Consider the following 15,959-nt stretch of genomic DNA (forward strand, 5'->3'; position numbering starts at 1 on the left):
TGAAAACTATCATAAAAATTAGAGACTGTTCATTTCTTTGAAAGTGAGCAAACTTACAATTTCAGCAGGGGATCAAATAATTATTTCCCCCACTGTAGGGAGTGAACCCGGGGCTCCTTGATCGGTGTTTAAATTTCTGTTAACCAACAGGAGACCCCCCCACCCGCCTGCCCTCAGATCTTGGTAAATAAACAGAAATTAATATTTTGATAGACACAGAAAAATAAAGCATAAAGAACTGACTTGTGCTTCCTCAGTGAAAGACCCATGAGCTGCTTCATTTGCTGCAAACCATGGTAGTCTGTGTAGATGAGGTCAAAGGGCAGAGGTCCCGTCAGTGGGCAGCTTCCTCTTCCTGGAGGTACACCCAAAAACCTGCACACAGGTCAGATGGGCTTTCATCATCACACTGAGCCAAACAAATTAAAACCCATGAGAGTTGGCACAAATAACAAAGTCTTGGACATTTCACCAACACTGTCCTGTAGCTAACCGCAGCATTTCTTCTGCTGATGTTTTCCAATATTGCCTTCTTTCATCATGTTTTCCCATGATGTATTTTTTTTCCTTTCAGTTCTCTGAAATTCTCCTTTGTGTTAAAGTATCCTTGCTAACTAAACTAATCAAAAAATAATAAGAAGCCGGCTCCCAGAAAGCACTGCAGCTCCAGTAATATTCCTGCAGAGGAAACTTAGAGCTTATAAGATGGCAAAGATGTGTGCATGAGTGAGAGGAAGAGAGAGTGAATGAAAGAGCCCAATCACGTCGTGAAGCATGTCAGCGCTCTCAGTGAGACGGCGCAGCTATTCAAGCATACAACAAAGAATTTAGCACTACCAGGGAGCAACGTCTCGCAGTGGGGAGCCACCCAGTTTGTCTGCAGGCTTGTTCCAGCTCACACACCAAAGCACACATATTACCCAAAGCAAACACCACATTCATTCGACACCTATGAAGGGGTGGTTGCATTACGCATGTGCAATCTGCCATACTCATGATGATGAGGGGCTTCAGATCTTTTACCTTCAGCCTTAACGTGCACACCTTCTGTCTGTATTTTTAAATGTCTGCACCACATTAAGATGCCTGTCATTCTGCTATTCTGCAGCTTGATCAGCCTTGATATGAAAAATCTGCTGCCTGAATATAAATAAATAAAACACAAAAATCAGGCTTAAATAAAATCGGAGAATGGCAATTACAAAAGAGCCTTTTGGAAAAGGAAAGACAGAAGATGTAAATTTGGTGTCTGCTATCACAAAGTGCTATCTAACTTCAGAGCACCCGGCTTTCAGCTGGGATCAAGGTTGCACTTTGTTCGAGAAAAAAAGCAATTAAGCGCGCCTATTTTCATTACAAAAGGAAAGATCCATTTCGTCAAACTTCGGCAGTTCTGAAGACCGACGCCACAGTACAAAACAGCGCGGAAGAAAAAAAAGACAGTGTAATTGGATATGAAGATTTGTAAAATCATCTGTATACTAAAGAGATCTCACTGCCTGTCAAGATAATGTGACATGAAACCATGTGAAGGCAGTTTGCTGAGAGAATAAACTCTGGTATAAGATACTCGGGTATGCATTCTATATTCATCCCAGACTAGACACACACACACACACACACACACACACACACACACACACACACACACACACAACACACACACACATCCACACACACACACACTCACACACACACAACACACACACAACACACACACACTCACAGACAGACATCACACACCACACATGCCATTACATCCTGTCACACACACACACACACACACACACACACACAGCACACACACACACACAAAAATCTAAATATATATCTTTTAAAATGAAATGGTACAATAGAATAAAACTAACCATTCACCTTACAAATGTAATCAGATCAAGTTTTGACACATTTGTCTCTTGAATTCATCAATAATCCTGTTCAGCTTTATATTTGTTACAGTCCAGTGAGAGCAGATTTTTCTTGATTACTTTTGACAGATATATTTGAGAACAAAGCATAATGAGACAAAACCTTGTCTATTTTATACACAGACATTTTAATGCTCAGTCCTGCAGCACTAATCCATCTATTCAGATTGCAGGGAAGAAGCACAGAATCACAGATTTCTCTCACCCTTGCCACCTCTTTCAGTCATCCATCCAATCACCAAGTTGTTCCCAAGCTAGCCAAGAGACAGTGTGTCCTGGGATCGCTCTGGGGCATCCTCCCAGTGGGACATGCCAAAAAAAAAAAAGTCTTTGAAAGCGTTTAGGAGGCATCCTAATCAGAAGCGCGAACAACCTCAACTAGCTCCTTTAGCTTTTTTGCAACAGATAAATGTTAAAAGAAAATTAAGTCATTATTTGGTTAAATAGCTCTGTGATGCAATGGTGACATTTAGTCATCCTTTGAGGATCGTTGTTAAAGGGGGCGCCTGTCTCCCTTTCAGTAAGTAAGTAAAATATTCATTCATGTATGTTCTCCCCGTGTCTGTGTGGGTTCTCTCCGGGTACTCAGACTCCCAAAGACATGCAGTTAGTGGGGTTAAGTTAACAGGTCATTCTAAAATGGCCCAGAGGTGTGAATGGTTGTCTGTCTGACCGCCCTATGGCAGCTGGGATAAGCTCCAGCATAATCATCACTTCCAGAGAACTGTTGTTGATGCAGGACAGTTTATGTTTTATACATGATTCCCTTTGCTGTGGTTCGCCAAGATGAACTCTTTCCTGGCACAATCATTTCTCTGGTCTTCATACTGGTATGCGCCTTCTGGCTCCAAATGCAATCTCAACAGATGAAAAGAACATAGATGCAGGTTAGAAACGCACTAGCCTTTTATGTGCCATCAAAAGAAAATCAGAAACACCAGAGCAAGCAGTCGCCCCTGTCAGTCAGTCAATAAATTACTTCTGTACAACTCAATATGACGGCACTAAACACAAAACATTTTCTCAGAAGTAGTGAAATGCATGTGTATGTGAAGAGAATAAAAATCCTTTAATTGAAAGCCCACCTAAGGTCAATGGCAAACACACAAAATGCAATCTTTAAGATTTGAACAATAATAAGCATCTCAAAGCTCTTTCTTCCTACATGATGCCTGTCATCAAAGTGAACAAAAGCAATGAAAATCTATTTCTAAAGATCATATGTGATTAAAATGGCACTAAAAGAAAACCCACTGAAGTACCAATAAAAGGCTGACCGGTCTGGTGAAACAAGTTTTAAGCATTTCTTTGAGAAAAATGAAATTGTTAGCAGTTGGAGTCAAATCCATGACCTTACATTTCACCATTCTTTTAATACCTGGCTCAGAAGCAAATAACGCACAACGCAGCATACACATACACACAAATACCTGCATAACAAGAGCCATCGATCTTTCTTTGGACAGAGAACATATTTAGTCAGCACGGCAGCCTTGTGGAAACCAGCGTGGCAGCTGGTTCCTCAACAGTGGACGGGAATAATGAGCAGGAGAGGGTCAGCCAGCGATACTTAAACTGCAGTTTCATCAGTCGATGATACACACCCAAGCAAGTCGGTGCTTACACAAACAAAAGGCTGTTTCACTAAAGCTGTGTTTTCACTCTATACTCCTTCAATTGAAGTATGCAGCCCGGTGGATAGAATCCACCAAAACCATAATCAGGCAACAAATGTACAATAAAGTAAACTTTTCAGATACTAAATAGATTGTGAGGAATTTCACAGATTCATGAAAACCAAGAGAGAGCTGAGGATGATATCTGTAAACATGACTAACACACAATGACAATAACAACATAAAGCTTGTTCACAGGTTCACTCATGAAGATCCGTAGCAACTCGTCTGCCTGCAATGCTGGTTTCTTTGAGCTGCGTGTCTATTCGGTGTCAGACTTCATTTCATCACTTCCTACCAGTGTAGGTATCTGACCATGTTGACCCTTTTTTAAAAGAGATTGCTTGGACTTTTGGACAAGGAATGAACCAAAATTCATCTTCATGTTTCTTAAACGGCTACAGGAAATGTTCGAGTGTAGTGAGGTTCTACTGCATGGATTTCTCCTCATTTCTCTGCATCATTGCTTTACCTAACAATATAAAGTTCCTTGAGACAACTGTTGTTCTCGTCATTTGGCGCTATATAAATAAACTGAAATGAATGGAAAATTTTCCCTGCACTATGAGTCATAGTGTGTTCAGTAAAGACATGAACACAATCTGTTAGTTCATGTCTGACCTTCAGTGTGGCTTAGATGGAAATTCAAGTAATTTAAATAAAAAAAAAAAGAAAAGAGAAGAGAAGAAAGAAAAAAAAACACACATATGTTTCTCTGCATTTTTCTCTGGTGCCACAAATCTAAACATTAATGCATTTCTATGGGGCTGTATGTATAAGATCATATGTATATGAGAAACTAATGACCTCAATTTCTTCCTGAGGCATCTCCGTACCCATACATACAGTACATTCTTGCTTTAGCAAGAGTGGACCATTATTATAGCGTTAGGTGTAATCAAAATAAAAAGTAGAGCATTTCAGACTTTGTATATCATCATAATTAGAAGCAGATGTGACTGTTTATTTAAGGAACATTTCAAGGTGTGATCAAAAGCCTCGACTGATGTCAACATTCCCAAAAGTGGACCTTTACAGACTGCAGTGGAACTAAACACAAAGGAACGTCTTGATGCATTCTGATGCATTCTGGGAGACTGAAGAAGTCACTTGGATGAGTGATGAAACGTTTCTCCCACAAAAAACGATACGTCCAGATGAACAGATTAAACTTTTGGAGGTAAACACAAAGGAAGTTAACTGAAGTTAAACGAGTCACTTCCTGAGCTGTGAATCTACATTATTTGTTAGACTTAAGACATTAAGTAGATTAGAATACTGTAAAACGAACAAACTCCATATAAATGTATGGGACGTTTTCCTCAACATTTCTCCATAACACTGAATTTTGTATCATTCTTATTTGAATCAATGTGGTCATGAAGTGTATATTTTTTTAATATTGTATTTCTACTGTATTGTGTTTCTAAAATTTATTTATTTTTAATCTGAAGACTCAAATAATTATTAAGAAAAATCTGCACTGCAACTCAAAACTTAATAGCTGTTCTAAGATCAGCACTGTTAGTGTTAAGAGGTAAAACTGAGATTTCTACTAAATATTTCTACTGTGCACATTAATGGCGTAAACTATCATAACCAAAAATAACTAAAAATTTACAGTCATGCTATCAGAGCTATTTGATTGTACGTTAAAACTGTACATAAGCTTCTGAGTCTGAAAAGGGAAGCCAGCGCTGGAGCGTCTTGTACCTGCATTCTTTCTGACGGCCAGCAGGTTGCGAACAATAGTTCAATTATATGGAGTACAAGCTCTTGGCTCCTTTGATCTATGACCTTAGAAAAAGCTTTTCTGATGAGTTTATGGACTTAGATCCTAGTTTCCACCTCATTTTGTACATTATAATCCCCTTTAGTATCAAAAATCTGAGTACATCATGGTAAAAATGGGTGTACAGTTTCAACTGTGTGCGTGTACAGATTCTTAGGGTATATAAGGTCTCAGTTAGATTTAGCGTCACGCCTGGTTTCAACATGGTGACAGCCAAAACACAAAACACAACAGCTCGAGGCTCGCCTGAAACGGTGGCTCACTCCATCGATTGTGGCCCAAGAGTTGGGAGTTCGCCTTGTAATTGGAAGGTTGCTGGTTCGAGTCCGGGCTCAGACAGTCTCGGTCGTTGTGTTCTTGGGCAAGACACTTCACCCATTGCCTACTGGTGGTGGTCAGAGGGCCCATGGCGCCAGTGTCCGGCAGCCTCGCCTCTGTCAGTGCGCCCCAGGGTGGCTGTGGCTACAATGTAGCTTGTCATCACCAGTGTGTGAATGGGTGGATGACTGGATGTGTAAAGTGCTTTGGGGTCCTTAGGGACTAGTAAAGCGCTATATAAATACAGGCCATTTACCATTTTCCATCTTTTATCTAGTGAATAGTGAACATGCGCTAGAGCATGAAAATGAGTATCAAATTCCACGAAAAAGGCCAACAATCAAAATATTTCACTCTGAGGTAAACGTGGTGCGCAACTAGTCAATTAAACAACACTGCTGTCACAGGACCGTGCTCCTAGCATGACTTAAAACCGTGACATTAATTTTTACTCTATATAACAGCCACTACATACACACATACTGAGCCACAGATTTGCACGCTGCTTCGTGTGGTTTCACTCACCGGTACTTTGCATGAGTACGTCTCTTAGATTTCACTGCAGGAGTTTCAGTATGAATTACGGCCTGTATGGGCTCTCATAGTGTAATGCTGACATGCATTAATGTGAGAGCAGATGTATTACAGTGACTGAGTGCAGAGCTGTATGCGAGTCTGCTCCTCATACATCCACTAATGCCGCTGCTGTTCAGAGGTTTAATTGGATATATGCAAATCCAGGGAAACTTTAAGAGAAGAGTAGAGGGATTTAAGTGCATTAACGGCCTAGGAGTGCGGAAATGAGAGTGCAAACATACTGTAACTCGCATACAGTACGCGCATTAGTACACAAACAACTCTCTCCATCTCCCTCACACACAAGATTAGAGGATAAGGCTGGCATTAGTTTTATCTTTTTTCATGATTAGCAGCAAATCCCATGAAAAGACCGAAGCCACCGATGAATTCCCCCTAAGTGCTGTCTGTGCAGCCGCAGTCTATCATATACAGCTCCACTATCAAACATACACAACATAAAACAAGATTTTGTTTAACACAATTTTGTTTCCACCTCATAAGCAGGCGGTACATCCATGAGCATGCTCAGTGACGCCTTCCTAATATAGAAGTATTCTTCAAATGCAGTTGCAGTTATAGAAAATTGCATGCCACATTCTTCATAATGAAGGAATATGCACAAAGATGTAGATCACATCTGGACAACTTATAATTATAAGAAGGATAATATCATTTAAAAATAAGATAAAATAAATCTCTGCATACATTGTTTTGCACACGCACAATGCATTTGAGCTGCACTGCAAAGAAGATTTGGGTTTTAATGGGCCACTCAGCTTTCATAGAGCACGAATAAGCTGTGAGATAAGGATGGCATAAAAGGAACACTGCAAAGTGAAGAACAAAGGTGCAAGACTTGCATAAATTTACTCCTCTTGACAACCACCACTGGGCACAATTTCTCTGTTGCACAGCTGGCCACTGGCACCATAACAAATCAACAGTTTGTGGAAAGGAAGAGAGCCAGAGAAACAAACGAGGGAAAGAGACTTCACGGTCACATTGTGCTACTTCTTAAAGGGTGCATATGTCCAGCAGGGAGGGGAATTGGCTGAGGCAGATTTTCAGACACATATGAGGAGCCAAGCCTGCGAGCAAGGAGGTTGCCAAGGGCTGCAGGGCAGCTGGGAAGAGGGCTCACAGTGTGAGGGGAATGACATGGGCCACTCTCTCTGTAAAGCTGGCCTGGCAGAGGGGAATGGGGTCTGGCATGCTAATCAACCACTTAAGGCAGCAGGAGGAGGAGACAAATACTCAGATGTTGTTTCTGTTATGATCATAAACAGCTGATGTGCCACTTTGATGTGCACTGTCTGAGTCAAACTTCATGTTCAAACGGCTAATGAAAATATGGCGGCTGTCACGGCACATAATAAACACTTTCCTCATATTCATGTTGAACAGCTGTGTGAATGTATAAATATGACTTTCTATCCTAGTCTGCAAAAATAAAACTGTTAAACATCTGTTGTTTTTTTTTCTGGGGAAAATATCAATAATAAAAAACAGCTGAGTCCAAATCCTGCAGCTCACTTGTGGTTTCTCCCCATTTTTAAATTTTTTTTTTTTTTTTTTTTTTTTTTTTTTTTTTAAACCCACACTTTTTATTCTTGGCGTACTTTGAGCTGTCAAAATCACAAGCAAACGTATTCTTCTTGAAAGTGTCCTCGTGCTGCAAAATTTATAACAGCCATGGATGTCTAGGGACATAAAAATCTGTGGGAAAATCTGTTCAAATCTGGTTTGGCCTTTAAAAAATTCAGTGAAAATATGTAACGAGAATTAACAGCTCGGGTTTCTAAGCCTCTGTTTCTCCGCAGGTTGCACTGATTTTTAACCTTGTCCGCATCAGTTGCCATCAGTTATTCATTTCATCCCATTAGATCAGGGTTGTCAAATTCATTTTACACTGAGGTGCAATTTTAACAGTACGTCCGAGTTTTTTCTACCTAATAGAGAAATGCTGCTTTACTACATTGAGGAAATATCCCTGAAGTAGATTAATAAAATTACAGAAAAAGTTCTGGTAGCTGGAGGTTTTTGTTAATTCATAGAAAATGTTCTTATTTTTATTGTGGACAAACTATTAAAAAAGAAAAAAAAACATTTCAATGTTTATCTATCACTTAGTTACTTTAGTGCAGTATGAATGGTCATGTGGGACTTTATCAGGAGGACAAGCTGTAACACTTATGAAAATACATTTAGAAGTCACAAATCGATGCCATCCTTCACAATTTCCAGTGGGCCAGATTGGAGTCTTTGGCAGGCCGATTCTGACCCACGGGCCTTATGTTTGACAATCGCTGCATAAGATATAAGTTCAAATATCATATACATTTAGTTATGACCAAAAATGTGCCGTGTGAAATGACTAGGCCAAATTATAAGCAGTTCACCTTTAAGCCCCAAAGAGTTTGGGACAAAAACCCTTCAGCCATAGCTTTTGTAAGCAGAAATGCATGAAAACCCCCCAAAACCAAAACGGGAACCTTAAAAACCTGAAGGTTCTGTCATAATCTAAATGAAGAAATATCTCACTATGGTTGCCAGACATTGAGGGGGGGAAAAGAGCTATTTTAATTTCCCTTCCTGTACCGAAGACAAATCATTATGATGCTATCTCACTGATGTCTACTCGGGCTATTTTTAACAATACTGCTGTATTGCCTTTGATCCTAAACCATAGAAACATCAATCAGAAAGCTGCTGGGTGAGAGTGCATCAGCACTTATGGAGAGGCACAACCTGAGACTGCAGTGTAACAGGAGGAGGAGGTCTTTGCCGGAGCTTCGGAGACGAAAACGCTTTGATTTCAACTTTCTTATTTTACACTTCTGAATGCCCGCTCACGTCTGCCATTAATTCGCGTTTTCGGGGTAGGCTGCTGGATTACAGACACATTTGACCCTGAATTTGACATTTGTTATATAATTTCAAAGGGTTAGCAATCACACAATTCAGGCACGTCTTCATGTTTGCAGCCAGGAACAGGGTGAAATTACCTGGCGGTTGTGTTAATGGGCTCTGTCAAGTGCACTACAGATCCAGATTAGACATAATTGATCTAGAAATGGCTATGCTTGGCATAAGCAGGGGAGCCTGAGAAAACAAACAAACAACACTGTTTCAGAAAGAGATGGACAGAGAGTGTGTCGGGAATCGTCACAGGAGATGTGTGGCAGTAGCTGTAGCTGAGGTGTATATCCTGTGGGTGGAGGACAGGGAGTCTCTTTGAAAAAGCACACTGAAATATTGGTTTTTCTTCAGATTATCTCTGGATGACAACACTGCTTTGTCTGCTTACATTACCTCTCCACTCTGCTGACAGAAATTTCTATACCTGACAGTGTGTAGTTGTTTCCCCTGTTTTTTTTTCCCCCCTTTCCCTCCTGTGTTTCCTAGCTCCTCAGGTGCCTAGACACCATGCTCTGTTGCAGGCTAATTACCTGTGTCGCTCTGGGAGGAGATGAGGGGAGATCCCCAAGCAGAAGAGACAGCTGTCTTTGCGCCTTTCCAAGCTACTGTAGGGCCCTCCCCTCTGTGCATGACAAGCGCCGATGTTACAGACAGAAATCATGTCAAGGCCACTTCAGCCTCCACCTCAATTAGAGCAAATCCGGGGAGGAAGACTGACAGAGACTGCATTTCTTCTCTTGTTCTTTTAGTAATAGTTGTCTCCTTTTAAATGGATATGCCTTTTGCTCATCTTTTCATGAGACAACCTCCTGCATCAAGGCTCATGTCTTGAATTAATCTCCACATTTTTATATTTCACCACTTCCAGCATGTGATTCTGCATTTACAATAAAGAAATGAGTAAAGTTCAATATGCATTTCATTTCTATCATGTGAACTGTTTTTACCTCAATGTGCTTTGGGTGCAGACTAAACTGCTATCTCTCTGCTGAACTGGACGAGATAACCTTTTTTGATGTTGCCTTTTAGAGCATTTTTAATGCCACCATCTGATAAGGCTTGCTTTGTGTTTAATTGTGCTAACAGCCGACATTATTATTAGTTTTTGCATCCTAATTAGCAGATATTTGTGTTTGTGTGGTTGACCCATGAAGTCTGTAGTAGAAATGGGAGTATGGAGCCAAGTATCAATAGTATTGATACCAGTGTTGCTATCGGTATCAGACTGATACTATTGAGCTCACTTAGGCATGCTAAATTATTTTTTGGAAATAGAAAAATACATACCTCAAACATGCCCACTGAGAAAAACAGGACCTTTTATTTGTAGCCTGTAGCATATTTAAGTTTACCCAAGGTGCTTTAGGTCAGCGGTCCCCAACCTTTTTTTGCGCCACGGACCGGTTTATGCCCGACAATATTTTCACGGACCGGCCTTTAAGGTGTCGCAGATAAACACAACAAAATAAAACTAGTACCGGTACCAAAAAAAAAGAAGATTTATTCATAACACACGTGAAAAGACCCAGGAAAACCGAGTTAACGATAAAAACGATAACAAAATAACTGAAAACCAATAAAAACCCTGAAAACCATACATTTCACACCTGAGCCTCAACTCTTGCGGCCCAGTACCAAATGAATCACGGACCGGTACCGGTCCGAGGCCCACGGTTGGGGACCGCTGCTTTATCTTAAAACTGACTCCTTATACTGCCAAACTTTCTCTTATGTCTTTGTATACATGTGTGTTTGTGTACTCTGTGGCTACTCCAACTTCCTTCGAAAGACTAGCATGCTAGGCTAACAGATGTTTCTAAATTGGTTAAACGGCTAATGTTAGCTGGTGATACTGTAGCTAACATTAGCTAAAGTATCACCAGTTAACATTAGCTAATGTTAGCTAAATGCTAACATTAGCATGCTAACATTCTGATGGTGACAAAATTGTTTTGAAAATTGACCAATTAGCACTAAGAGCAACCTGCTAACGTTGACTCAAAACTACACATGAAAAGTGTGACCGTCAAAGCTGTGAAAGGATAGGTACAAAAGTTCACACAAACCATCTGATATTTGAGATGTTTCAGTCACACTAACAGGAAGTGGTGATGGTACCACACTGGAAAAGGCTTTCTTGTACTGCCAAGAGACCTAGGTAAAAATATCATTAGGATGATACGCACCCCTGCCACCTAACAAAGTCTAGATGATAATTATGAATGCCTGTGCCATCTGTTGTTCTCCCATCTTCTTGGATAAACATTAAGAGACAGAAGCAGGTTTTCAAAGTTATAATTTCCAGGTAGTCATGAATAAAAAAACAACAGATAAAAAAGATAGAATAATTACAGTTTATATATATTTATTAATTCAGCATCTACTCTTAAGAAGGAGCGATCAGTGCATCTTTCAGCACAAAAGAAAAAGACCACAATGGAGCACCTGCAGGGAAAGTAAACAAGCGTCTGCCTAAAAATGTACCATGGGAGGATAATTGATTTGTCTGAGCAGGCCAGTAAATAGAAGATGCCAGCCAAAGTCGCCACACAATGAAGCCACCAGAGAGCACGGATGTTGCTAATCAGCTGTGTGATACAAACCAAAAGCGGGCTTCCCACTGTAACTGAATTCCCAATATGGCTAATAAGCCTATCAGAGAGAGTGCTGAACATATGCAACAGGCCTGTCCACATAAGCACCACAGCAGGCCAAGCAGTGATATTAAGCTCTTTGGGTGGAAAAGAGGAGAGTAGGAAATGTAAATAGATCCATGCCTGAGGGAATCTGTGGGAGCGCAACCCACATAACGATCTGTCAATTTAATAGCGTGTGGGAGAGTAAAAGTACGGGATGGAGAGAAATGTTCTCCTTTTCTGTTCATTAATCGTCACAGAAAGGGATTGATGGATGTTCGGCGTCTGTCATGGCCAAATTTTAAAGGCTGTGGAAATGGAGAGGGAGATCTAAAAATTGCCATATTTTGGGGAGTTGCGTCCAAGAAGCGCTAATTTCAGTTCTCCATTATCTTTTCTCAATGACTGACCATTTCATTTGCTGATTACTGAAATGGTAAGTTAAAAAAAGAAGAAGAAAGAAACTCAAATATAAGCACACACTGGGCGCACAAAATATGAGCTGCTTGAAAGAATCGTCCCTAACCCTTGCTAATGTCTCTTTGTGAGTCTCTTGCAGGACTCGTGCAATTTTCAAAACATTTCTGATGCTGTTCCCAATGGAGACGAGACTGCGGTGATTCAAGCTGCCATGACACCAATTAGTGGGGTAAATAATGGCATGGAAAGCAGACGCATTCCCACAGCGGCTTTCCCACCTCACTGATCTCCCTAGTATTTTCAAAGTGGCTTTTCTTCACAGCCTGAAATTTATGATGAAAGGGCTGCACTAACTCATCAGTGCTGTTGCCTCTTCCATACAACAATGGCTCGATAACCAGTGCATATCATCATCAGGCTGTCTGCTCTGGCATCAAGCCACAGCACTGTTAACACACACACCAAAAAAGAAGAAGAAGAAGAAGAAGTAATAGCAAATCCAGACTTGTTCACAGTCATTTTCCTGAGCAGCCACTGTGAAGCCCGGGCAGCTCCAAAACACCACGCCACTGAGTAAATGTTCAAGCAGGCAGGACTGGACATGTCTGCTTTCTGAACTCTCCATCCTACACCTCATCGCCGTGGCAACCAATAGTGTTGCTTTTAGATAAAACCAGTTCACCAGCCTGACTGCGAGACACGCTGTGTGTACACGTCTGTATGTCCTCTGTCATAGGCCCTTATGTCTGTGCAGCGAGTGACGAGCCCGTTATCACTCAGGAGTCAGTGAGCTGCGCCAGGAAGGAGGTGCACAAGCTGTAGAGATGCTGTCAAGCCCTCAGGCTGAAACAGCACTCTGCAGCAGGAGGAGATAGCTTATCTGTGTGTGGCCAAAGGTGATCGAAAACAGTGTGTGGGCAACAGCACTGGAATCGGGCTGCCGATGGCTCACAGAGCATCTAGAATGAACAACAAAGCATTTTCATTCACTTTTTTTGTCGTTTTGTTTTGTTGCTTTTACGAAAGAGCAGATGACTCCCGCACAGATACCCTCACATAAGATTTTAACTGTGTGTTAAATGCAAGGTTTATATTAGCTTACCCATGCAGCTCCTTGAGAGAAAACGAGATCTTGAGGTTGTGTCCCAGCACGTGGAGGGCTGTGAGAATGTCGGCCCATTGCACCATCTCACCTAAAGGACCTCCCTTCAGCACCTTGGGACTGAAGACATCCCCAGACTCCTCTGTCAGAAAACCCACGTGGACGAGAATCTGAATGCAGAAGGTAGAGGAGAAGAGTCAAGGCAAGAGAGGAATGGAGTTGAGTGCACCACAGCACAATGTTTTTTTAATGCAATGCGTGCAGTGTTTCAGTTCTGTTACAGTAGGGAACTGGAGTTTTTTTTTTTGCCCCCATCAATTTCAACTTTTGCTATTCAGACAATCTCCAGCACTGCATGGGGAATAACTGAAAGCAATTGTGAGAGCAATTTTCCTAGGTATTTTAAAATTTCACATATAAATGTATCCAGATATTAGGCATGGATCAGTGAGGTTACATTTTAAATACTGAATATGTAATGAATGAGGAAAAAAGGAAAGAAAAAGCAGGCTGGCTGCGTTTCCACACTAGGGAACCAATTCATTCAACTCTGCATGAAGCCGAGATAAAAACTGACCTGTGCGAGGATAATTAATATGCACAACGATGCACGACTTTTAAAACTGTTTACCAGGAAGCATAGCTTTCACAGGCTATTAAATATTCTCAACAGATGGCAGCATATACTTTTCTTTCTTTCTTTTTTTTTTTATTTCTCCATCACACGTGTTTTGAAAACCCTTTTTTTTTTAAAAAAAGATTCACAGTAGATCACACATATGCTAGCTAAGTAAATTTAAACATTGCAAGCATTGCTTTGTTTCAGTTCGCAGATTCCTTTATTGTCTCCTACACTGCTAACACAAAACAGCTTGAGCCTTGAAACTGTTTAGCATGCAGAGCTGTGCCCACATATGAGCCACACATATCAGATGTGAAATCACTGCCGCAACAACAGTGCGAATTGTGGTAGGGAATAAAAAAACCAAACAAACAAAAGATCTCAGTTTGGTGTAAGGGCAGGGGTGGGTGGTGTAGGGGGGGTTAATTTTATAATTTGCACAAACATTGAAAGAATAAAATAACCAAGTACATAAACAGGACATAGTGATTATCAGCATATGTTCAACAATAACAGAAAGAAGAATGGATCCTTTGAAAAAATATTATAAATCCTTTTTTTTTTTTTTAAATGGATAGGGCTTCGCTTATTATAATGCTTTTGAAGACAGGAATGGTTTGGTCTAGACTGAAGCATCACATTCAGAAGTGATCAAAAACAGCGTGTGGGCACAAACACTGTGATCGGGCTGCTGATCTCTTACCGAGCATCCAGAAGAAACAGCAAAGCATTTTCACTTCTGAATTGAAATTTGTGGGAATTTTCCATAACATTGATGATGGTGGTAAATGTATAACGTGTAAGTTAAAAAAAAAAAATTGATTTAAAACTTTACTCTGGAGAAGGTTTTTTTATTAGATTAAACTGATAAAACTGTAAAGTTAAAGTTTATCTAGAAAAAGCTATCAGTCTGTTTGTTTTTCCTGATTTATCCAAGTCAGGGTTGCAGGAGGGCTGGAGCCTATCCTAGCTGACTGTGGGAGAGACATGGGGTACACCCTGGACATATCTATCAGAAGGCTAAGACAGAAACACAGTCAATCACGCTCATGGCAAATCTTGAACTGAATTAACTGAACTGGACTGTGGGAGGAAGCTGGAATACCCAGAGGGAACTTGCACAAACACAAACACGACATGCAAAGTCCACACAGCAAGTCCCCAGCTGGCCAGCAGGTTTGAAAGCAGACCATACTTCCTGTGAGGGGGCAATGCACCATCATGACACCCTCCCTTTAGATAATGATATAAGCTTGCTAAAATGTTTTGATAGTTTGGGGGAATGATTTATACAACCCTGATATCTAAATCAAGTCGAACTCCGTGTAGCTACTTGGCTTGTTGAAGCTACCCAGGTGTTAGCTGGTCTAAAAAGTTCCCTCATCTCACTTTCCACCGTGCTGTGGGTAACACTGGGTGCAGTTGAGCCCGTCCCATCTCGATCAAGTGACGAGGACAATGATGTGACCGTTTCAGGAGATGATGAAATATTTCTTAACACCCCGATAGCTTCCTGAAGAACTCCAGTTTCTTCTCCCCCCTCCATGCTGTCAGACACTTGAAAGTGACCTGCGCGTGCTTCTCAGCCAATCACAGCGGTACAGACACCCAGCCACATGTATGCATTCTCTTCTTACATACATATATTATTTGTGAGATTAAATGCATATTGAATGCATGTAAATGAGAGCAAAATGTAGGAATGCATAAATGAAAACGCATGTATGTTAGAGTGAAAATTGTAAATATACATGTATTTTAATGTACATAAGAGAGCACAATACTGCAATGTGTGTGTTAAATATGTGTAAACATGAGAATAAAAATATCTAAATATAGAAATTAAAATAAAATTATGTGAGAGTGAAAGTATATACGCACACACGCGTATATACACACGCACATACATACACACGCACATACATACACACGTGTGTATATACACGTATACACACACACACACACAC

At 40.7% G+C, this 15,959-nt stretch overlaps 1 protein-coding gene across 1 annotated transcript in view; it reads right to left on the bottom strand.

The window, feature by feature from the left end:
* LOC102310405 (alpha-1,6-mannosylglycoprotein 6-beta-N-acetylglucosaminyltransferase B) overlaps positions 1–15,959 on the bottom strand; it is a 68,205-nt gene that overhangs the window by 21,435 nt on the left and 30,811 nt on the right. The window contains exons 8-9 of the mRNA XM_005940836.3: positions 13,371–13,540; positions 244–375 (exon numbers count right to left, since the gene is read on the bottom strand). Coding sequence (XP_005940898.1) covers positions 244–375; positions 13,371–13,540 — 302 coding nt within the window. The remainder of the gene's footprint in view (positions 1–243; positions 376–13,370; positions 13,541–15,959) is intronic.

This window comes from Haplochromis burtoni, unplaced genomic scaffold (genome assembly GCF_018398535.1).
Source record: "Haplochromis burtoni strain Fernald_Lab_line unplaced genomic scaffold, NCSU_Asbu1 Contig_294, whole genome shotgun sequence".
NCBI classification, from domain to species: Eukaryota; Metazoa; Chordata; class Actinopteri; order Cichliformes; family Cichlidae; genus Haplochromis; species Haplochromis burtoni.